At 42.7% G+C, this 23,190-nt stretch overlaps 1 protein-coding gene and 1 pseudogene across 1 annotated transcript; one reads left to right on the top strand and one right to left on the bottom strand.

Annotated features, from left to right (window-relative positions):
- Positions 1-437: 437 nt before the first annotated feature.
- Positions 438-22,653, bottom strand: LOC146064830 (cytochrome P450 2A13-like). Its single transcript, XM_083178735.1, has 6 exons — positions 22,600-22,653; positions 12,126-12,302; positions 10,324-10,465; positions 9,740-9,924; positions 8,521-8,662; positions 438-1,237 (listed from the first exon to the last, which is right to left on the bottom strand). Exons 1-6 carry the CDS (start codon positions 22,636-22,638, stop codon positions 1,059-1,061), a joined length of 864 nt encoding a protein of 287 aa, XP_083034861.1. The 5' UTR covers positions 22,639-22,653; the 3' UTR covers positions 438-1,058.
- LOC146065341 (5S ribosomal RNA) lies at positions 7,001-7,119 on the top strand (annotated as a pseudogene).
- Positions 22,654-23,190: the final 537 nt, after the last annotated feature.

The raw sequence follows: 23,190 nt of genomic DNA, 5'->3' as shown, positions 1-23,190 counted from the left end.
GATGGGGGACTACTGCTACCAAGGACGCTGGGACCCTGCAATGATGGGGACTACTGCTACCAAGGATGCTGGAACCCTGCAATGATGTCGGCTACTGCTACCAAGGATGCTGGGACCCTGCAATGATGGGGACTACTGCTACCAAGGATGCTGGGACCCTGCAATGATGTCGGCTACTGCTACCAAGGATGCTGGGACCCTGCAATGACGTGGGCTACTGCTACCAAGGATGCTGGGACCCTGCAATGATGTGGGCTACTGCTACCAAGGATGCTGGGACCCTGCAATGATGTGGGCTACTGCTACCAAAGACGTTGGGACCCTGCAATGAGGTGGGCTACTGCTGGTTTCTTTAAAGAGACAAATGAGACACTGTAGAAATCAAAGCATCAACATCCTATCTCCAAAGGCAAAGTGACTTAACATTTTATCTTTTATTAACAATTTCAGTACATTACGGCTAATTTGCTTTTAAGAATTTCAGAATTGTAGTTTCTGCAGTTTTTATAGTGTTTCTGTATTATTTAAGATATGTTATTAATGAATTCAATTTGAATATCTCAATTCTATAAAGATTAATGTAATTTTGGACTACAGGTCGAGTATCCCGTATCCGAATATCCGTTATCCGAATTATTCCGAAATACGGACATTCCAGAAAGTGAAAAAAATTTTTTTTTTTGCTAAAAACTCACTGGGGACATATGTAACAGCATCACTGGGGACATGATATGTAACTGGCACTATATATGTGCAAGACAATGATTGCTTGGCATTCAAATTCAGTGCTGAGATAGTACACACATTTTGTTTCACGTTTTGAAACCTTGTTTTTTGAACAATTAAAATATGTTTGTGTGTATTTTATGTGGTAATAAAATATATTTGTGTGTATATTATGTGTTTATACAGCATAAATGCAAGATACTTCAAAATACATCATTGAAATATTAAAATATTCCGAAATACGGAATAATCCGTTATCCAAAATTCTCCTGGTCCCGAGCATTTTGGATAAGGGATACTCAACCTGTAATATAATGCGGCTGTCAGCGTGCTCAGCTTCGAGGTATGGCGCAGATTTCGTGAGGTAATGGTGCATTGATAAAACCAATTAAGGGGGTGAGGTCCAGTTTAGCTCCAGGTGGAGCCTGGAATGTGAAGTTCTGTAGAAGGGTCGTGAAGAACAGGAACAGCTCCGTCTTGGCCAGTTTCTCCCCAGCGCAGCTTCTTTTACCTACAGTAGATGACACATAATTAGGATACAATGAAACTTGCAAACTGCTAGTGAATGTGATTAAAAGCAACAACTACTGTATTACATGGTTCATAACAACATAATAATGCTGAGTACTAAACATCTGGTGCTTTCAGAGTTCTTATATTTCCTAGTTAGACACATGGAGTTCCATTGTGTAAATCTGTCCCAGTTACATCCACGCTGATGTTATGCAATAACCGTTTGATGGTGATGGAGTAGTTAAAAATAGGATTTGGGTACGTACTGGTAAATCCTTTTCTCGTAGTCCATATGGGATACTGGGGTTCAATACGATGGGGAATAGAGGTCCTCCGCAGGAGAGACAGGGCACATAAGATTCTTTAGTGTGGGTGCACTGGCTCCTCCCCTCTACTTTCCCCTCCCACTAGTCAGTTAATGAAAAACTGTGCGGAAGGAGAGCGAACTATGCGAGGAATGATCTGTGAAACATGAAAAGTGGTGAGATTCATACCAGCACACCACAGAAAGACAAGAAACGTGAACAATAACTTTCTTGAAAACTTAGAAATAAACTGTCACGAAGTGACAACCAAGGCAACAGCCATAACTTCACGCTAAGTGACAACTACATGCAGTCGTAACGCCGCACGGAGGCGGGGGCCCAGTATCCCATATGGACTACGAGAAAAGGATTTACCGGTAAGTACCCAAAATCCTATTTTCTCTAGCGTCCATTATTGGATACTGGGGTTCAATAGGATGGGGAAGTCAGAAAGCTACCAGAACGGGCAGGAATGTGCAGAAACTGCTGCAGTACCGCCTGTCCAAACTGGGAATCCTCCCTGGCCAAGGCGTCAAATTTGTAGAACTTAACAAATATGTGTTGACCTGACCAAGTTGCAGCCCTGCAAAGTTGTAGGGCTGAGACACCTCGGGCAGCAGCCCAGGAAGTCCCTACCGACCTAGTTGAATGAGCCTTCACCGACGCTGGAAGATTCAAACCTACCGATACATATGCCTGTTGTATAGTGTAATGGATCCGTCTGGCAATGGTTTGCTTGGATGCCAGACAACCCTTTCTCTGGGCATCATAAAGCACAAAAAGACTATCTGTCTTTCTAATCCTACCTGTACGTCTAACATACACTTTGAGAGTCTGTACAACATCCAGGGAAGCAGGGATTTCCGGATGCGCAACACTGGACGGAACCACAATGGGTTGGTTCAGGTGGAAGGGTGAAACAACCTTAGGCAAGAACTGCGGCCGCATCCGGAGTTCTGCCCGATCTTCGTGAAAAACAATATATGGGCTCTTACAAGACACCCATCTGGCTGAAGTCAGGGCCAACAAGACCACCATTTTCCACGTAAGGTATTTCAAGTCAGAGATGGTACGAAGGGGGGCTGAATCCTCAAAACCCCCTTGAGAAACATCTGGACCTCCGGCAAGGACACCAGCTTCCTTTGAAAAAAAAAAACAGACATGGCCGAGATTTGGACCTTTAAGGAACCCAGCCGAAGGCCCAAATCCAATCCAGCCTGCAAAAACCGCATTAAGCTGTCCAGTTTAAACACCTCTGGTTGTAGGTTCTTTCTTTTGCCAGGCACTTATTTTTTCCATATGAGATGATAGTGCGCCACAGTTACCGGCTTATGACCGAAGCATGTAGACCCTTGTGTCTTAAAATCTGCAGCACAACCACCAGGCCATTAAATGTAGCTGCTGTAAGTCCTGGTAGAAGAACGGCCCTTGAAGGAGCAGGTTGTGTCTGAGAGGAGTCTTCTACCCGCATGGCCTGTAGATCTCCGTACGATGCTCTTCAAGGCCAATCCGGTGCCACCAAGATGACCTTCGCCCTTTGATTTAGGATCCTTTTTAACACCCGGGCAAGCAACAGGAGTGTTCCATTGTTCATGTTTGTAATAGCACATTGGCGAATATAATTTGAGGTAAGAAACCATCAATGTTGATTTGTATCAATTTTTATAATTCGAGTTGTTTGTTCAACTTTGTGTTCATTTTCTTTCTTTGAAATTAAGCACATTTTAGATGCCATATTGGAAATTGGCCTCTCTCTTTAAGAAACATGGTGATTTCTTTCAATTATAGAGCCAGTAATGACATGTGATGGTCCTGTGTATGCAATTCTGAACTGCATATAGTGGACATCTCCTAAAGCATTTTGAGAAGACAGGTAGATCATAATAAGGGAGGCCTATCTGGAGAAGGCCATCATGAGTGTCCTTGAAGATCTTTTAGATGGAAGTTGGTGGATACAAAGTCTTACAGATGATTAAAGTGTTTCATATAACAAGGGCCAGATATGCACAATACTGTGCCAATGCGCCTGTTGTTCTACTTGAGTCAACAAGCAAGTATTATACAATACCACCATTTGAATATTCTGTGCATCTGCGATATATGAAAAATCAAAAATTACCAGAATTACCCCTCCCTTTTAGCACCTGAGTGACATCACAATCTGATTGAGCAGCTTTCAATAAATGTGCTACAGTATATACATCTACCAGATTTAAAGCATGGATGTTCACAGTTAATGGTGGTGGGAAAAAAAGTTTTCAGCAATGACATTAGACCTCCATATCCATAGCCTACAAGATAGTATCAATGATTCTCAATCAGGAATATTGATGATTTAAGGGAGCTAAAAGCTCTTGGAATTAAGCAATTAAAGACATTTGATCATCTGAAATTTGAAAACCAAAAAGTTCCAACTAATACAAAATCTCCTATACAAAGCAAAGCGCAATAGGCTTAGAGCCATGATAAATGATGCTGGTCTTTTCTCAATACCATACATTGGTTGCCATTAGTGAGTTTCTAATCTAGACAAATTCTATGAAGGCCATTTTTACCTTCTTGTCAGACTACTGTAGGTGCACCTTAGAAAAATGAAGAAATCTGATCTTCCGCAATGTTTTGGAAATGACAATCTCACTGAAATACCTTCAACATCATAGCCATATTGCATGGTCCAGCCATAGTACACTTGATACCTTCTGAAGAGTCAAATATATTTGATGACTCTGCAGATACAGTGTTTTTTGAATGGGAGCATGTAGACCAAATTGTCTGACAAGACTATATTATAGACATTTTGAAATTGGAGACCAGAATGTTCAGAGGTAATGGAATAAGGCTATACACTTGTAGTAACAACCCAGATCCAGGGTCCTTGCTGATGATGAGGATATGGTGGTAAGTTGAACTGTCACTATACTTTCAATAACTTGTCCACCTGGCAGTTTGGATCAGCGGAGTTTGTCCCTCAGTCACAGTTTGTGTGTGACATCAATAAACCACAAGCTACAGGTGCAAAGTAATGAGGTTAATTTCCTCTGTGTTGTGAAATTCCAATCTCCTGCTGGTCTCTCTCCAACATTTCATGCCACACTTGGCACTTTACCTAGAGAAATGGTTCTCAACCTCGGTCCTAAGGACCCGACAGAGTTAACGTTTTCCAGGTCACCTGGCACAGGTGTAGTCATTACTCATTGACACCTTTTAAAAGATCCACAGGTGGAGCTAATTATTTCACATGTGGAGACCGGCAAAACATGCAGTGTGGGGTACCGAGGACCGAGTTTGAGAACCTGTGATTTAGTGTATGGCGGCTGAGGCAGAACGTTCTATTTATCTACAGTAGCAAAATAAAAAAAAATATTTTTTTTTCTTAGGAACTGAAGTCTTTGACTGCGATATACTCATACAAAGTCTAAAATCACTGGTCCATTGAGGATGTTGCACATTTGTGAATAAAAATTAAATAATAGAGATAATAAAAAATAAAAACCAAATAAAAAAGTATAAAACTAATGTTAAAAACAATTAAACATGATATTGCAGTGCCCGAATATTTGCGCTAATTCAGACCTGATCGCAAAATTACAGCAGCCAGTGTTCAGGCAGACGCCACCCCACTAGAGTAAAATCCTGCCTTGCCAATAAATGTAATCAGTGAGCGAAAATATGTTTACGGCTGCAAAACTATTCACAGTGGAGCAAACATATTCAAAATCCTCACCATCTAATAATTTTTCTAATGGGCAACACCTATCGCATGTTCAGAGGAGTCAGGGACTTGCTCAGTGGCCTGTTGCTGACATAACACATCCTCTCCTAAAATGCTTGGGAAAGCCTGCATTTTCCCTGACACTTCCAGCATTTTACTTCCACCGCCAGATGCCTACATCTTGCGATCACCCAGTAATCAAATGCATCACCGGCAAACCCACGCACTTGCGCAATGCAACCCTGGAACCGGAGATGCAGCTTAAGAGGATCCTGGAGGCCGCCATGGACATCGGTGGATGGGGTAAGTATGAAAAAAGGTGCGGGGAGAACAAACAAACAAAACCCCGAAATATTCTGAAAAACAACGGTTTTCTGAATATTTCAGTTTTTGGAATACACGGATAACGGAGACCCGACCTGCGTGCGTGCGCGTGCATATATATATATATATATATATATATATATATATATATATATATATATATACACACACAATTAGAAATAAGGATGGCACTCTGGAGACTGTAAAAACGTGCTGTATTGAAGTGCAAAAAAAGACCAACGTTTCAGGGTATATACCCCTTTGTCAAGGTGCTAGTGAGAATATATATATATATATATATATATATATATATATATATAGAAAGGGGGAGCGATTCAGCACTCTATCCTCCAATGGCAACTGACCCCAGGTGCCGACAAGAATATAGGTATAGAGTTCAAGAAAGACGCGTCACTCCAGGGGGAATTTTTCATCCGTTGTAATAATACAAAATGCAGGTGCACAGGTACAAATCAGCCAACGTTTCAATACATACGTATTTTTGTCAAGGCGCCATGTGCCCTGTTAACTAAACAAGAAATACAGTATTTCTGCATGAAGAAGCCGACGTAGGCGAAACACGTGTCCTAAGAGGCGCCCCACGTCACCCCCATTGAATCGAGCCGGAGCCGGGCTCTCCCACACCCCCCCTTGCTTACAGCCGAAACCGTGGAGCTCGAACCCGGAAGACCGCGTCCTCACGCCAGCCGCGCTGCACCGTGGCGATTGACAACTTCACAAGCCGCCACGAGCACATAGGTAACATCGCGACGGACCGCGTCACTCCCCCTGCTGCATCCCGGCGAAATACTGCTCAGACCGCACGAGCACGGAGGCTGGTTAGGACTGAACATCCCCTGCCGGAGCACTACAGGATCAGGTACAGGAGTTGCCACAGTCTGAATTATCAGCTGTGGTACACTCCAAACTGCAACATCAGCAATTTTTGCTCCAATAACTATCAGGTTGAGTCTGTCATTACAATACTGGGCTAACCGCTATCTTGTATCTATATTGTGCTAAGTGGTGTCATTTATAACCACCTCAAAATCGCTACATCAGTATTTTGCTTTGAAGAACTGTCAGGCTGACTCCATTATTATCATTAATAAGCTAACGGATACTTGAGATCTATATTGCCTCCAGTGGTGATAGTATAACCACTCTGTGACTGTGATACACTGTTACAATTGGTCACAGGTCAACAAATTGCAACATAATCAATGTCTATGTACTCCTAACGTGACTTATATAGCTATTTAAGCTTCATCAACAGCTAGGGCATTGTCAATCCACCAGTAAACCAACCGATATTCTGTATCTATATCACCACGAGGAATTGCTCTGTTACCCTGATACTCATTGTAAAAAAAAGTATTTGTTAACCTGAGCTGCTTGGTCGGGACTTAATTCGCAACTAGTATACCACCATACCTCACTGGAGTGCCCAAACCCTTTTCGAACTTGGAAGCCAAGCAGTGAAGGGCCAGGGCAGTATCCAGGTGGGTGACCCCTGGAGAAGTCCAGGTGTGGTATCGTAGATAGGTATCCCAGTCAACAGCAGCCCAGGAGCCGCCTACTGCTCGATTCTAAATCCTCGCCAATACAGGCATTAATTATTGTATTTTACAGGATAAAACTATTCAGTAACGTGGGGTGACCGAACCCTAATCTGCTTGTCAGTTTGGGACAATAAACTCATTTTTGCTACCTACGGTCACCTTGGTCATTATACCTCTGATGACTACATGCAACAAATGTTAAATTATATGTGTGGTAAACTCAAAATTTGGTATATGATTTATTAATTATTACTTATCAGTACCACACAACAAAAACAATTATACTCAGAGAAATGTTTATTTCATTTATTCTTCATGCCACCTTATTTTAACAAGTCCGCAATAAAAGCTATGTTTTAAACTAAATACATATTACATTTTCTAAGAGTGCGCCCAAAAAGCGTTTACTTGCTTTTGTTTTGCACCTTTGCAAATACAAAACAAACCCACCCTCAGCTGTAGAGACCTGACAGCCTTTTCAACTGCTGATGAAAATTGCCTGGGAGCAGTTGAAACGGCTGTCAGGTCTCTACAGCTGTCATTTTTTGCAATGATGTGTTTTCAATAAAAGTTATTTTGTTTTTTCATTTACATCACTGAGTTCTGGCTTCAATTCCTTCTACACAGAGGGGGTAAGTGCATATATATATATATATATATATATATATATATATATCTGGGAAGAGAGAGGGGACAGGGGTCGCCCAATAGTGCAATACCGTTTTATTTAAAAAACACAAATATAAAAAACACAAGTGGTCACTCTATGTACAAAACTCGTACCGAGTTATCCGTCTGGAGTGGACTGGGTACCACTAGATTCAACAATATTTCCACTGGCAAATTCAGCATACACAATGTCACCGCTACAGAGTGGTTGAAACTCACGGGACCTCTGCAAGGCAGACACGGGGATAATTGCCGGCGTCTCCGGCTGCTGCAGGCTGGCGTTGGTTCGGATGGAAGTGTATGCTGATTACCAGGGGCTTGGATCACGTCACGTTGGCCATGCCCCTACACATTTTCGTAGTCTCTTACATGTAAGCTGTTTTGATAAAAGCCCGGAGGGGCTGAAATGTCAACGATACCTTTAATGGCTACGTGAGTTTCTTTGATTGGTTAAGTCCCGAGTGCCGCTGTGAACCCTGTTATATATATAAATCTCTTCTAGTACCCATCATATACTGTATATAATATCATATTTTTTTATTTTTTAATCTTCTCATGCTAAACATCTAATCTTATATACTAAAACTGATAATAAAATATGAGTATTTGCATCCAGAATTATTTCCCTTTCATACTGCAATGTTTAAAATATGAAATGATTTATCAGTGGTAGTACTGTATATGAAAATATTCTTAGAATGATTGTTACCCAATGAGAACGGTATGAAAGCCTCGTTCTTCTTGAAGTTTCCATCTGAATCGAGAAAATGTTCTGGGTAAAACTCTTCTGGTTTCTCAAAGTAGGCTTTATCCCTCAGTACCGAGGACAGTACTGGGATAACGATGGTCCCCTGTAGAGAGAACAGGCGAAGATCATCAAATCATCAGGCTAAGCATCAATGCTCACTATAAAAGCAATCAGATGCTTTAAAGGTTCATCATCAAAGTTCATCAGAGAGAAAACTGGAGTCATTGGATTTATATTGAGATGACTCAGTTTAAAAAGTTGAACAACTATATGTATAAAATAGTAGTTTGTATTTTGAGAACACTGCGCATACTGGGCAATCATAACTAAAATCTGGTCAGTGCGCACAGCATTCATATGGGTCACATATAGAGTCTGGGTAAAATATATCAGGACTATTAGATGGCCGGTATGGTTGTTTTACCCACATCAGAATTTGAGTTTCAAAAAGTAAGGACCCCCATAAATTAGTCCGATTCAGCCACTTTTCACCTGTTTCCGAGCGATCTAGCTGAGAAATCAGGTGAAAAGTGGGCAAATCAGATGTGTTTGCCTATTGCGCATCTGACCTCTGACTCGGCCCCCTTCCCCGCAGCTGAGAGTGGTATTGCCTGGATACGTCACATGCAGAAGACCTACATACGATGCCGGTTGCCTGTGTGGCTCTCTTGCGGAGTGCTGCGGCCTGACAAGTTGATAAGTTAGGAGGGTTGTCAGCGGGAAGTCGGAGGGGGTCGTGATAGATGGGTTCTCTAGGGTAATATCAGGGGCCAGTGTAGGGGTATACCCAAACATCGATTAAGGCGCCTCATATTTGTGCTCGAAGTGGCCTGGTATACGCCAGCATGACATGTCACTAGTTTGAGCACTGACTAAACCCTTCCACAGCTTTCATCTCAATTATGGTGCTGTCAAAGCGCAATAAGAGGTCTTGAACCAGTAGCGAATCAGAACCAGCACTACTGATTGACTGCTGGTCCAAAACAGAGATGACAGCTGCCATAGGTGGACCGGATGCAGGGGGGCTTCACAGCCAGAGCCGCACTGCAGGCCACAGCTGCTATGGATAAAGGGGGGAGGGGGTGTGTGACACCATGAGTTATTACACCGGGTGACACCAACCCTAGTGACACCTCTGGACAGAGTAATGAGAATATTTCTGTTATGAAAAGTCACCCACCTTTGGGATAAAATATCCCCTGAACATGATATCTTGAGAAGCTGCATGCTGTAAGTTAGTTGGGATAATGTCACCAAACCGCTGGATTTCATGGATGACGGCGTCGGTGTACGGCATTTGCTTCCGGTGCTCTGTCTGTGGCTGGGCTGATCCGATCACTCTCTCTATTTCACTGTGCACTTTTTCTACCAAGTAAAAAGAAGATGCTTCCTGACTTATAACAATGTATTATGATGACACCACAACATTGTCATACATCACAGTACCTATAACTGACTAATACAATGCTATTATCAGGGGTTAAAGTGAGGAGGAACGGGGGTGGAATTGAGTTCCACCATCTCTAATGGTGAGGTGGAACATTTTAAACTCCAGATTGGCCCTGAATAGTAATTCTCACAGAAAAGCATTCTAGTTTGTAAGAGGATGCCCAAAACCCTACCACTGGCCCTAATGGGGGTAGGGGAGAGGGGTTAATTAAGTGGCATAGATAAATGAGTTCCTCCACCTCTGCTTGACCACTTTAAGCCCTGGCTATTATTGTATATCAATTGCACATATTATTTCCCATACTCATTTCTTACTTTGGATTTCAGGGTATTTCATCATTAGCAGAAGGCCCCATCTCAGTGTAGTTGAGGTTGTCTCCATCCCAGCAACAAACAGGTTGCTGACCAGCTCAAGTAGGTTCCGATCATGATAATACAAAGTAGATTCTTCATTTCCCTGCATACAGTAAATGGTCAAATCTTTTTAGCCAATCAAAAATATCTCTGAAATATTTAGAGATGCATCAAGTCTTAAAAAAAAACCATGTCCACTGATGAATTGTCAGTACCTTCTGACCGTCCACAAACAGCAGATAAAGCAAAAAAAGTGCATGTGCTACCACTGATTCTGGTTTTAATGTCTGTTTTATGTTAAGAAATCTCTTTATAAATCTCTCTGTCTATCCTATCTCAAAATGAAAGAACACCCACATTTTAAGCATAGTTACTGCAAAAATTGAACAATTCCTTGTATACTGTAGAAATGGTGTTTTAAAAAGCAAGCCTACAGTATCTGATTAAAAAAAATTAAGAATACAAAGACAGAACATCACTTAATATAGTTTAATATGACAAAAAAAGTTAACAATGCATAATACATCAGCAGTATGGCCCTTATTCTGATCTCGGCGGTACGGCCCGCGTGCGGCCGTACCGCCGATGTTTTCACTCTGCACATGCGCAGAGGTCACTCTGCGCATGTGCAGGGGAAATCGCCGCACAAAAAATGTATACGCCGCAAAGGGGGCGTATAGGGGCGTGAGGGGCTTAATAGCCTCATTACCCTATGCATACGCCCAGCGTTTCATGGGCGTTCCCATGCAAACGCGGGGCGTATGCATGGTAATGAGGCTATGACGCCAGTGATGGGGGCGGAAAGCTGACATCGCCGGATGTCAGCTCTCCGCCCCCATACAAGCTTTCACACGGACGATTGTCCGTGTGGTCTAAGCTTGCGGGAGCTGGTGGAGCGTGCGGCCCTGCCTTCGATGGTCGCCGACCATCGAATGCAGGGGGCAGCTCCCACCATGGTGGAGGCGTACGCCCCACCATTTTCATGCGGATCGCCAGCCGTCCGAGTACGGACGGCCGTGGCGATCCGTATTGTAGGCGGGGATTGGTTTGTGCGGCCGGAGCAACGTATGCGGCTCCGGCCGCACAGATCAGAATAAGGGCCTATATTATTGTCCCTCAAAATAAAATGTGTCCATGATCAAATGAATGTCTTAGGTGGATATGTCAGTACTGTATAATAAAGTTTTGTTGATCCCAAACAACCACCAAAGCGGTTCTCAGTAAAAAGAGAATTGGGGCATTGTGATCAGCATACGGATTAATGGTCAAATTAGAATTTATTAAAAGTTTCAAAACTAATTTGTAAAATAGTCATCTTATTCTGTATTTAACTACAGAATGCTGTACGGTTTGCCAAGGGGGATGTGGTTTTAATTTCTCTTAATCAAATTCAAAACTTAAGACACCACCACTGTTATTACAGCTCCTGGGGCGATTCAGTCCCGATTGCCAGGGTGTTCGCTCAATGGTGGGCAGTCATGCCCATGCTGCCTCATGGCGGGTGGCTGATGTCAGTGCCCGCCCCAGTTCGCTGGATACCAGGCATCTGAATAATTTCTCCTCCTTTCAGCTACATGCAAGTTGATGTGTTAGCATACATATGCCCTTGCATGCTAGTGTGGAGATTCGCTCGACAGGGGGGGGGGGGGGGGGGGGGGTTGACGCAAAAGGTTTAAAAAATGTAAATAAAAAAACAGCCGTCTATGACCCTTATGGCTGACTTTAAGGACAAAAAAAACCCACAAATAACCCCAAAAATATACCTCTTTTTGCTTCACGAGAAATGATTCAATGAGATTCCTCTGATCGTTTACGTCCGGTTCTTTCACTTGGTTTAGAAATGTCTCTTTTATAAACTCATTTGTCCTAAAGCTGTTTTCAAAAACATTTTGGTGAGTCCCAGGAAGCCAGCGGACCACAGAGGGATAACTATTGTACAGCTATAAAAAAGTAAAAATAAAAACAAAAAAGGTAATTTTATAAATTAAATTATGATATGGGTTGATATGATATGGCTTATTTAATATTATAATATTCTAATAAGATATATTATTTTATCTCTATTCAGTGTATGCTGACATCTCTAGAGAGAGCACTGACAGAATATACATTTCTTACATCCCAAAATTTGAAAATGCCAATGCGGGGCTAAATAGGTTCCAACCCTGATCCACTCCAACCAGATTTTTATGGCCCATGAATTGGTACTGCCCCAAGGAAATTGTGACAATGGGATGTACAATACCAGTGAACTATACCACTGTTTGGACCTTGGTTTTCAGACATAGCTAAAAGTTTATATATATATATATATATATATATATATATATATATATATATATATATACATATATATATATATATATACACATACACACACATACACACACATATACACACACTTATATACCTATATCACAGGATGATGAAAAAAGCAACCACAGATGTGGTATACTATATATATATATATATATATATGGATTCAGTATTGAATCCCGGCGGTCGGGATCCCGGCGTTCAGAATCCCGACGCCGGAATCCCAACAGCCGAAATGCCGACAAGGGGGGGACGTGGATCGCCCCCCCCTTGCGGGCTCGCTGCGCTCGCCACGCAGCGGGCCCGGTGCCTCGCTGCGCTCGGCACACTATTTTATTCTCCCTCCAGGGGTGTCGTGGACACCCCAGCAGGGAGAAAGTGTCGGCGGTCGGGATTCCGGCGTCGGGATTCTGAAGGCCGGGATCCCGACCGCCGGGATCTTAACTGCATCCCATATATATATATATATATATATATATATATATATATATACATATACAGGTTGAGTATCCCGTATCCAAAATGCTCGGGACCAGGAGAATTTTGGATAACGGATTATTCCGTATTTCGGAATATTTTAATATTTCAATTATGTATTTTGAAGTATCTCGCATGTATGCTGTATAAACACATAAAATACACACAAATATATTTTATTACCACATAAAATACACACAAATATATTTTATTTGTTCAAAAAACAAGGTTTCAAAACATGAAACAAAATTTGTGCACTATCTCAGATATTGAATTTGAATGCCAAGCAATCATTGTCTTGCACATATAGAGTGCCAGTTACATATCATGTCACCAGTAGTGCTGTTACAAATGTCCCCAGTGAGTTTTTAGCAAAAAAAATAATTTTCTTTCACTTTCTGGAATGTATGGTTTTCGGAATAATTCGGATAACGGATACTCGGATACGGGATACTCAACCTGTATATATATATATATATATATACAGACAGATACCTGTCTTGAGAAAGTCTCCATTGGACCCAGGAGACGAAACGCGTTGACGTCACTTGATCTTAGACGCAGTTGGGCTACAAGCTGCCGCAGACGTGAGTGCTGCACCTGTCCAGCTCACTCCTACTCCGTCTACCCTGCCGGACTATTCACCTTGCACCCTGCCGGGTTCACATCTCCAACATCCTTCCCAGCGTCTGCACGAATTGGACGCTCCTGTTGCCGGAGGAATTGGCGCTGGCTGACGGCGCATTGCAGCGTCCCGTACGAGAACTATTCCAGCCGCCCCACCGTTCAGGAGCAACCAGCTGACGATCTGTTGATTGGAGGGGTGAGATATAACCAGAGCTCCGCTCTGATACCATACCTTCCCAATTACCGCAATCCCCGCCACTGCCTGGCGATCTGTATTTGGATGCGTGTGAAGTTACATGCTCAGTTCAACAAATCACGCAGTGTACCAATTACTCACTATTCTAATAACTTTATCTGGATATCTATCGAATATATTCACTACAGCACAATAAACTGTTTTGGACTTCCAGAAATTGCTGCTATATAAATCCATGTGAAAGCGGAGCGCCCAAACTAGACGTCTAGTTTTTACATTTAAAAAGCCATATTATATGGTCCCTAGTTCAAACAAGCCCATTATATTGATTATTACTTTATTATTGATCTCATCTAATTATATGTTTTTATTTTTTTAGTTTTGTTTATTTCTATATATGTAATTATTTTTATACTGTGTACTACGTGATCTTCTACCTTTTATATATAAAATTAATACCATTTAAGCAGTGTGTCCTCCATTCATTTTCTCTGCACAGTTGTCTTGCATAAGAGTGTTTAAATCTATCCATTAAACTGTCAGCAGCGCAGGTGCACACCTATTTTCTAGACCCAAAATAAAAGACATACACACAGAAAAGTATAACTTTATTATACACACAAACACACACCTCACTTTTACGCATCACAATAATTTGGGGTCCATGATGACAGATGTTCATATAAACACCCAAAAACTTGAAAAATTAATGTTGACCTTTTCCTTTGTTGACCATTTTCATGTTGCACTAATGCCTGTGTCAACCTTTTTCCCATGCATGCAGTATAAACCTAGTCATCGCTGGGTTATCTCACCACAGATCACTGGCCATGACAGATGGCCCAGCACACATCACTGGGGCATCGTTGTGTGCTGGACGATTTGTGTTTAACTAGCACAAAGGCTGACTCGCAGTGTGTGCATGGGGCATCAGGGGTATCAGGGTAGGGGGAACATGGGGCATTAGGGTTATCGGGGAAGGGGAAACTTGGGGCATTAGAGTTATCAGGGTAGGGGGAAGGGTTAGGGTACATACAGAGCCCCGGTCAGGAGTCTATATATCAGGAAACCAGGGTTTCTCTTTCGTACTTATGTAGTAGCCGGGCGCCCAATTAGCATACGTACGTTAGCTTAGGGAAATCGCACCGCATCGCATCCCTTTTTATGGGCCGTGCAATGCGATGTGATGCGATTTTCCTACTGTATGTCATTTATTCACTGCTCTCTTGGCCCCAGGGCATCGCATCGCACCTCCCGCAAAATCGCATGCGATTTTATAGGGTGCGATGCCATTACATTAGCTATACACCTGTATGAAATTCAATGAGGTTTTAGGCACCCCCCCACTATCCACGCCTCCCCGAAGCGTGGCGAGCGGCGGTGGAACGGGTCCTCCGACCTTTTCATACCCCCACTATCCACATCGGCGTGGAGTTGATTTTATATAGTGTGGTGATTTTATATAGAAACGTGGCGAGCGCAGCAAGCCCCGCAAGGGGACGCAGATTACTTTACATGTATTCCGCGTCCCCTGGCGGGGCTCGCTGCGCTCGCCACTCTTTGGTCTCGGTGGCTCGCTGCGCTCGCCACATTATATAAAATCAGCTCCACACTGACGTGGATAGTGGGGGTATGAAAAGGTCGGAGGACGCGTTCCGCTGCCGTTCGCCACGCTTCGGGGTGGCGTGGATAGTTGGGGGGTGCCTAAAACCCTAAAATCTCATTGTATGTCATACAAGTGAATAGGTAATGTAATGGCATCGCACCCTATAAAATCACATCGCATTGCATGGCCCATAAAAATGGCGATGCAATGCGATATTCTTACGCTGAATAGCCCTCTAAGCAAATTGCCCGGCTACTACATAAGTACCTTCTCTTTTAGCCGCCGAGATATTGTATGCAACCCCAATACTGTATATATGTCACAAATGATGATAGATAGATAATACTGTATCTGTTTCCCCTGTAGGTAAGAGAAGCTGTGCTGGGGAGAACATGGCCAAGATGGAGCTGTTCCTGTTCTTTACACGGCTGCTGCAGAACTTCACTTTCCAGGCACCTCCGGGGGCTGAGTTGGACCTAGATGCTGCGGTTGGATTCACAACGCCTCCAAAGCGCCATTATATTTGTGCTGTGTCTCGTGCCTAAGATCCCAGCACCACCTATGCAACGTTACATCTGCGCTGTGCCTCGTGCCTAAGATCACAGCACCACCTATGCAACGTTACATTTGCGCTGTGCCTCGTGCCTAAGATCACAGCACCAAGAAAACTGCTACATTGTGAACTACAACAGAGGTCCCCTCAATATTCAATCCTCAAATACCCCCATTCCGCATGCCACAAGAAAAAATACATCCCAGCTGCTCCAGGCTCCGTCACTCTGTATTTTTTTTACTGAATTTGCAATTAGCAAGAGAACAGGGGCAAAACAAGTCCCGCCACGTGTGAATGTACAATTTTACTACTGCACGAAATCTGGGAAATTCCAGAAATGGCATTCCTTGGCGCGGCATTTGTCTGTACCAGAATTAAGGGGGGATGGGGGGGGGGGGGGATTTACCTTCAGTTGGCTGCAATCTATTGGTCTCTATACATACAGTATGCAGATTCTATGGATTATATTTCTGGATTCCTTCTGTGTTATTCACCAAAGCCTTGAGATCACATTTCTATCACCCTCATGCACAATGCTCAGCCGCTGTATGCTGAATACGTATACAGAGAAGTTTTGACAGAAAGGGGTGAATTTAATTCTAGGAAAAGGAGCAAATTTCCGCTGCTGCAGGATTTAATAACCGGCGGCCTGATTTGCCCCTAGGCTTGCCGGCTGAATGACCGATCTGCCTAAAAGTGCCCACTACCCTATGGTGGGGTAGAAAGAATGTAAGTCAATATATTGGCATAACTAAGGAGGTGCCCTGCTACCGGTGAGTTATAGAATGGGATATAGTAATTGGCAAAATTCATACAAACTATCCAGTATGATCTGATATGACTTCATCATCAACGACTACATTTTCTGCATGGCTCCCGGTGATGTCACTGAACTACATTATTAACCATATTGTTCCGTACATAAGTGCTAGAGCATACGTTCCTTGGCTCCGCCGATATCGACGGTGTCTCAAATCGTATAGTGTGTACCAATATTAAACCATTTACAGTAAACAGTGAAGATAGATAAAGTACCAGCCAATTCGGTCCTAACTGTCATTTTTCTCAAATGTTTAGTACAACTTCCTCTGTGACAGTGCGTTGAAAATAGGGAATGTAAATATTTGGATGACTCTCAGTGATGTCACAAAGCCGCCCTTGGCTTTATTATGGCCAAAATATATCACCAACATTAAAAGCTTACAGTGGCGATAAGAATAATCCAATACTAGGCTGCTGTAATGTGAATATTTGATGTGTGAATAAAACTATTAGAAGTCTCAACCCTACGTTCTTTGTTTACATCATTTATCCTTATAGAGGTTTCTTTATTGTCTATTTCAGGGGTGGGCAACCTCAGGCCCGGGGGCCGTATGCGGCCCCCGTAGCCAGTCTGAGTGGCCCTCCCACCTGCCTGGCAGCATGCCGGGAGTCAAGTACAGGGGAATTCTCGCGAGAGGTCGGTAGTTCTCCGGAGATTCCTCTTAATCAACAGCAGCCGGAGATTGTCAGCCAGAGCGTGGGACAGCTGCAGCAGGACAATATGTAAGAGAAATTTTTACATATGGCCCCGGAAGGAATTTTTCCCCATACAAACGGCCCTTGGCACAAAAAAGGTTCCCCACCCCTGGTCTATTTCATGAAGTGGTTCCTCCTATTTTCTTTCCATCAATAAAAGTGAAAGATATATAAAATATATATAAATATAACATTATTGGACTTCACAGGTTGTCTTTTCCCTTGGACCATCACTACTTAAAGTCTGAGAAGGCCTTTTTCTCAGTAATAGGCTGGGATAGCACTTTGGACATGTTGCTCCCATATACACCCCCATCCTGGCATTCAGTTTGTTTAATTAAAATGATCTTTGAGATGTTATACAGTAGGTCATAGGGTTGGATGAGTTATATACATACTTGCCTACTTTTGAAAACTAGTTTCAGGGAGATTATAGTTGGTAGTAGAATTTTGCACAGCGCCCATTGAGGGGGCATGTCATGCTCCTCCCAAAGGGCGTGTCTAGTTCCATATATGGAGAGATTGTGAGAAGAGACTGTGAACGTGGCACCTAGAAGCGTGGGTGTGTACTGAGAGGAGTCTTTAAAAATAACTTATATCCCAATGTAGATGACCCCAAAGCAGTTAGTAAGAGATACTGTACTTGGTAAACTGCTGTGCGATGACATCACATGCCAGATCCCCCCCCAGTGGGTTCTTACCCTTCGAGTCTGACTTAATCCCACCGCCCATTGCACCAATACTAATTGCATATAATATATATGATAAGTTCCACAAATGGCAGCTCTCTTGGTAAGAGCTTCCATTTGTGATGTTCCCTGGAACATGAACAACCCAATCTGTGATTTGGGAGTCCCTCTTCACATGCCCATAGTGACATTGACGGTGGTGGGGACTACTGGGAGGGATTCTTTTCAGCTGACATGCTGGGAGGGATTCTTTTCAGCTGGCATGCTGGGAGGGATTCTTTTTAGCTGGCATGCTGGGAGGGATTCTTTTCAGCTGGCATGCTGGGAGGGATTCTTTTCAGCTGGCATGCTGGGAGGGATTCTTTTCAGGTGGGGTTACTTTCTGCGCCGGATTTCTGGCTTAGTATATACCGCAGCATAGCGTTTTTGGTGTTCATGATCAGTCAGGGGCATTTCTTGTAGAAAAAAGTAATCTCTGAATTATTCATGTTTAAGTATGAAATCATTTTGGTTTTGAGTGTTGATGCCTTGAACATTCCAAGAGGCAGAAGTCAGATACAAAGCATACGCAGAAATTCTACAGTAAATGAAAAATAAACAGCGAGGGAGTAAAATGGCAAAATAAGAGGTGGGCAGGGAAAGATAAGCAGATCTGAAAAAGAAAAAAAGTAGAAAAGATGGGGGGGGGGGGGGGATACAAGAAAGTTAGGCAACCCTGACTTCTATAATGGAACCTAAAGTAATAAAGGGTAGCTGTCCCAGAATATCGGGTTTAAATTTTATAGGGTCTGAGTTGCCGAAGGTGCAAATCTTCTGGCAAGAACGAGAAGAAGTATTTTTAGTGGTCATCATTCACTTGACGTAACCAAATAAGAAAGCGCAAACAGCAGATGTTCTTGACATTATCAAAGATTTTTGGAAATTCTACCCGCACAACATACAGCAGTGTTTTTCAACCCCTGTGCCGTGGCCTGTTCTCAAGTGTGCCCCCAGATCTAGAGATGCCCAAACCAGTTTACAGCCACCACCAGTTCAACTGTTATTTACTGGTCTCTTCTTTTCATGTAAAGGGCCAATGTATTTTATTTTTGTTACCTGTGGGGACCAGTGTGATTGTTTTTTATATGGGGGGCAATAGGTTTGTTTTTTTCCTGTGGGGGCCAATGTGTTTTGCCCTGTGGCGATCTCATGGTGTGCCTTGGCAATTTTAAAATCTTATTTAGTGTGCCGCAAGGTAAAACGGTTGAAAATCACTGACATACAGTATACTGTACCATGTTGGTTCTCCAGAAGCCGTCCTATTTTCAGAGAAAACCATTATGCCTTTTTTTTACTCCTTCTAACATGTCAAAAAACATGTAAACCAAATAGAGAACGTACAACGAGCGTGCATTATTCAGTGTTATTATAGGCCACACGTGTTTTATATAGGGTGGAGTCATATGTAGTTTACATATGAATCTGCAAGTCAGGAAATTATTTAGCAATCTTATGTTTTATACACTGTATACTCCAAGCCACAATCAGCAGTCACAACTCCCTGCAGGAGGAGAGAGGACAGGAGGAGCAGCATTTGGTGAAATCTCTGCAGTACTTACAGTAAGAAACATAAGTCTTATCTAAGCTTTTTAATTCAATTGAATAAATGTATTACTGTATCTCCCACTTGCACATAGAGGAGTGCGCTGTCCCGAGCAAGCTGTCCTTACGCCAAGCGGTCTGAGGCTGTGTCCCACTAATGGACGCCCCTTAGAATTAGCACATATCAGCGGGGACTGAGTGGAACCCGGAGCCTTGTTCTCTCTATTTCCTAACTGCAATTGTTAGGAGCTAGTGTATGTATATAAATAACAATGTAACTGTATGGGATATGGGTGTAATTTGCCTGTAATGTATATATCAATATACATACAGTAAATACCAGGTTATGGTCACATTTCACTCTTTTGGATCTTATTTTTATCAAACTAGTTTTATGTGATTATTATTATTATTATTATTTGACTTTTTAGGAGGTGTACTGTAACATACTTTATAGAGATAGAGGTAAAGTGAGGAAGTTGTCTATAGCAACCAATCGGAATATAACTAATTTCAAAGGAAATGACAGTAAGAAGCTAATTGGTTGATTTGGCCAACTTTGACCAGTATTCAATGCCTCTGATTCGCCATTTTTTTTTTAGCGAATCTGGCAATTCGCCTGTTTTCTGGCGAATTTTCTCACAGAAAAAAACAATTCGCCCTATTCAATGGACACAATTCGCTGCAAATGAAGAGCGAATGTCTGGCGATTCGCCGTTTGTGATTCACCGCGATTCGCCGGTGGTTTTCAATGGGGTTTTCAGTGGAATTCGCCGAGAGTGTATTCAATGCTGAAGTGGAGAACTGCTTTCTCCAGTGATTTTCCCCCGGATTCTCCATTTTACATTCGTCATCTTTTTTAGGTGAACTGGAATGTGATCTTTGAAAATAAAGCGTTTTTATTTTTATTTTGGTGTCAAAAAATCTGATTTTTTTTTTCTGTGAAGGGGCATGCTATTTTTATTCATGTGCTTGCAGCACATGAATATATATATATATATATATTTTTTTAAAACAATATATATATATATTTTACACATTCACCAGCAGGGGGCCGAGCCGGGAGCCGCTCATTAATATTCATATATTCACTGCACACTGATCCCGATAATTACACATGCACAATCGGGACCAGTGTGTAGCGGCTCCCTAACACAGCCCCCTGCAAGCTCTGGGGGGCTCTTCCTGTGTCCCCCACAGCCCTCCTTCACCTTCACAGTGTCCGGCGCAGGCAGGGAGGCTTCCATCTCCCTGCCTGCAGCCGTCCTCCGGCTCCCTGCGGCATTCGCCGGGGGGGTTAAAATTCGCCGCCAGGGGCAGCAAGCCCCTGAGGTGTTGAATAGAGGGTGAGGGAGGGCTGGCAGCAAATACTGCAGCCCTCCGGAACCCAGCGATTGTGCAGCGAATCCAAAACAGGATTCGCTGCACAAGGGGAATTAAAGTATTGAATACCTGCATTTGAGAGAGAGAGAACCAGATGTACTTAGCTTGAAAAGTGATAAAAATGAACCACCAGCCAATCAGCTCCTAAATGTTACAGGCTGCATTAAAATGACAGTTAGGAGCTGATGGGGGGTGGCTTATTACTCTTCATTTTATGAGAGAGAGAGAGAGAGAGAGAGAGAGAGAGAGAGAGAGAGAGAGAGAGAAATCACTCAATGGGGCAGATCAATTAATCATGGTGAAGAGATAATCTGGAGATAAAGTGGATGGAGAACCAGCCAATCAGCTGTGTTTGAGATATGACAGATGGGAGATGTTTGGCTGGTGCTTTATCTCCTTCCACTTTATCTCTTCGCCAGGCTTAGAGAGATCGTTACAATTAGTTTATCATTCACCAACACAAAGACATAGGATCTAATTTATAGATGCAAACATTGGGCCTGATTCTGGTTCACTCACTAAAGGAAATTTTTTCTCCAATGGACAAAACCATGCTGCACTGTAGGGGGGGCAGATGTAACATGTGCAGTGAAAGAGTTAAATTTGGGTGAGTTATTTTGTTTCTGTGCGGGGTAAGTACTGGCCGCTTTATTTTGACACTGCAATATAGATCTCACTTTGAAGTACAAACCACACCCAAATCTAACTCTTTCTGCACATGTTACATCTGCCCCACCTGCAGTGCACATGGTTTTGTCCATGGGTTTTGGAAACAATTGCTTGACACAAATGGATGCGTGTAGACACAGCGAGTGCGTTCAGGTCTGAATGACCCCCATGCGGTAGCTGTACTGTAAGGAAGGCAGATACACTTCTGTAGGTTAGAATGGAGTGTGGCAAAGTGCAAGGAAATGATTTGTAGGCACAGAGCTGTTTTAACAAATGCAGCTGTGCGGAGATAAAAAAAATAGTAATTAGTAATTATAAGCAAAATTAAGTTCATTTAGGTAAAATGATTCTCTGTAAAATAAATAGAGAGTTGAATATTAAATCTGATACATGTCGTTTCTTGTTACGCCCTTTTTTGTAAGCTACATAAAAACAGTTGAACTGTAATTTTCTTTATGTAGTTTCACAGTTCCCCTTATATAATCAGGTGTAACTGGAAATTACATGTATGGCCATGTCTGCTGGGAGCCTGCATCAGGAGGGCTCGTAAACCTCACAATTAGGGGTGAGTCATGTATTCCAGATTACCCAACAATGTGACTCTCCCTGTCTCAGGTTGTACCCTCAGGAGAAGGGTCCTAGTCCGGTCCACAGGAGACATTGATGGAAGGGAAAACTTAACACCTGGAATTCTGGGATGGTACTTTATATTCCTGTGGTCTGGGATCTAGACATAGACTCCACTTGCCCCTTTGGCAGCTTGTACAGGGCACTTGCAGATTAATCTTCTGTTATCACCATCATGACCTCTTGCATCTACTAACAATCTGGGGTTTGGGTAAAAAACAAAAAAAACAAAGAAACAACATTTTTTTCAGACCATACAGTGTGGCTGTAATCTCTCCCCGTTCACCCCAGTGACAAATTCCACATAACCGCCCCCCCCTCCCCCCCCCCCCCCAAAAAAAATAGGGACAACCTCCAGATGGGGGCGGACGGAGGACCACTCTACTACTGTTTCTCCGCCGTGTCTAGGATTGCTGCAGTAATTCCGTTTTTTACCCAATTCCAAAATCTGTTTGACAATGGCTTGACCTGTATTTTCTTACTGAGTATTTCATTTATCAATAAAAGATTTGGTATTGTGTCTTTTCTTCCCAGGTCTCGGAGAGGACGTTTGCCATGGACCCTGTCACAATTCTGCTGTCCATTC

This window comes from Crinia signifera, chromosome 3 (assembly GCF_055691185.1).
Source record: "Crinia signifera chromosome 3, ASM5569118v1, whole genome shotgun sequence".
Lineage (NCBI taxonomy): Eukaryota > Metazoa > Chordata > Amphibia > Anura > Myobatrachidae > Crinia > Crinia signifera.
The sequence above is the reverse complement of the archived record's forward strand: the minus strand, read 5'-3'. Positions and strand labels throughout refer to the sequence as shown.

What these genes read in the sequence shown, in the direction of transcription:
- LOC146064830 (XM_083178735.1), bottom strand. Translation starts at nt 22,638, where the DNA reads ATGTCTCCTGTGGACCGGACTAGGACCCTTCTCCTGAGG. An exon ending in GGGGATATTTTATCCCAAAG is followed by an intron (nt 8,663 to 9,739) that starts GTGGGTGACTTT and finishes TTCTCTCTACAG; the next exon opens with GGGACCATCGTTATCCCAGT. An exon ending in TTTCATACCGTTCTCATTGG is followed by an intron (nt 1,238 to 8,520) that starts GTAACAATCATT and finishes CATCTACTGTAG; the next exon opens with GTAAAAGAAGCTGCGCTGGG.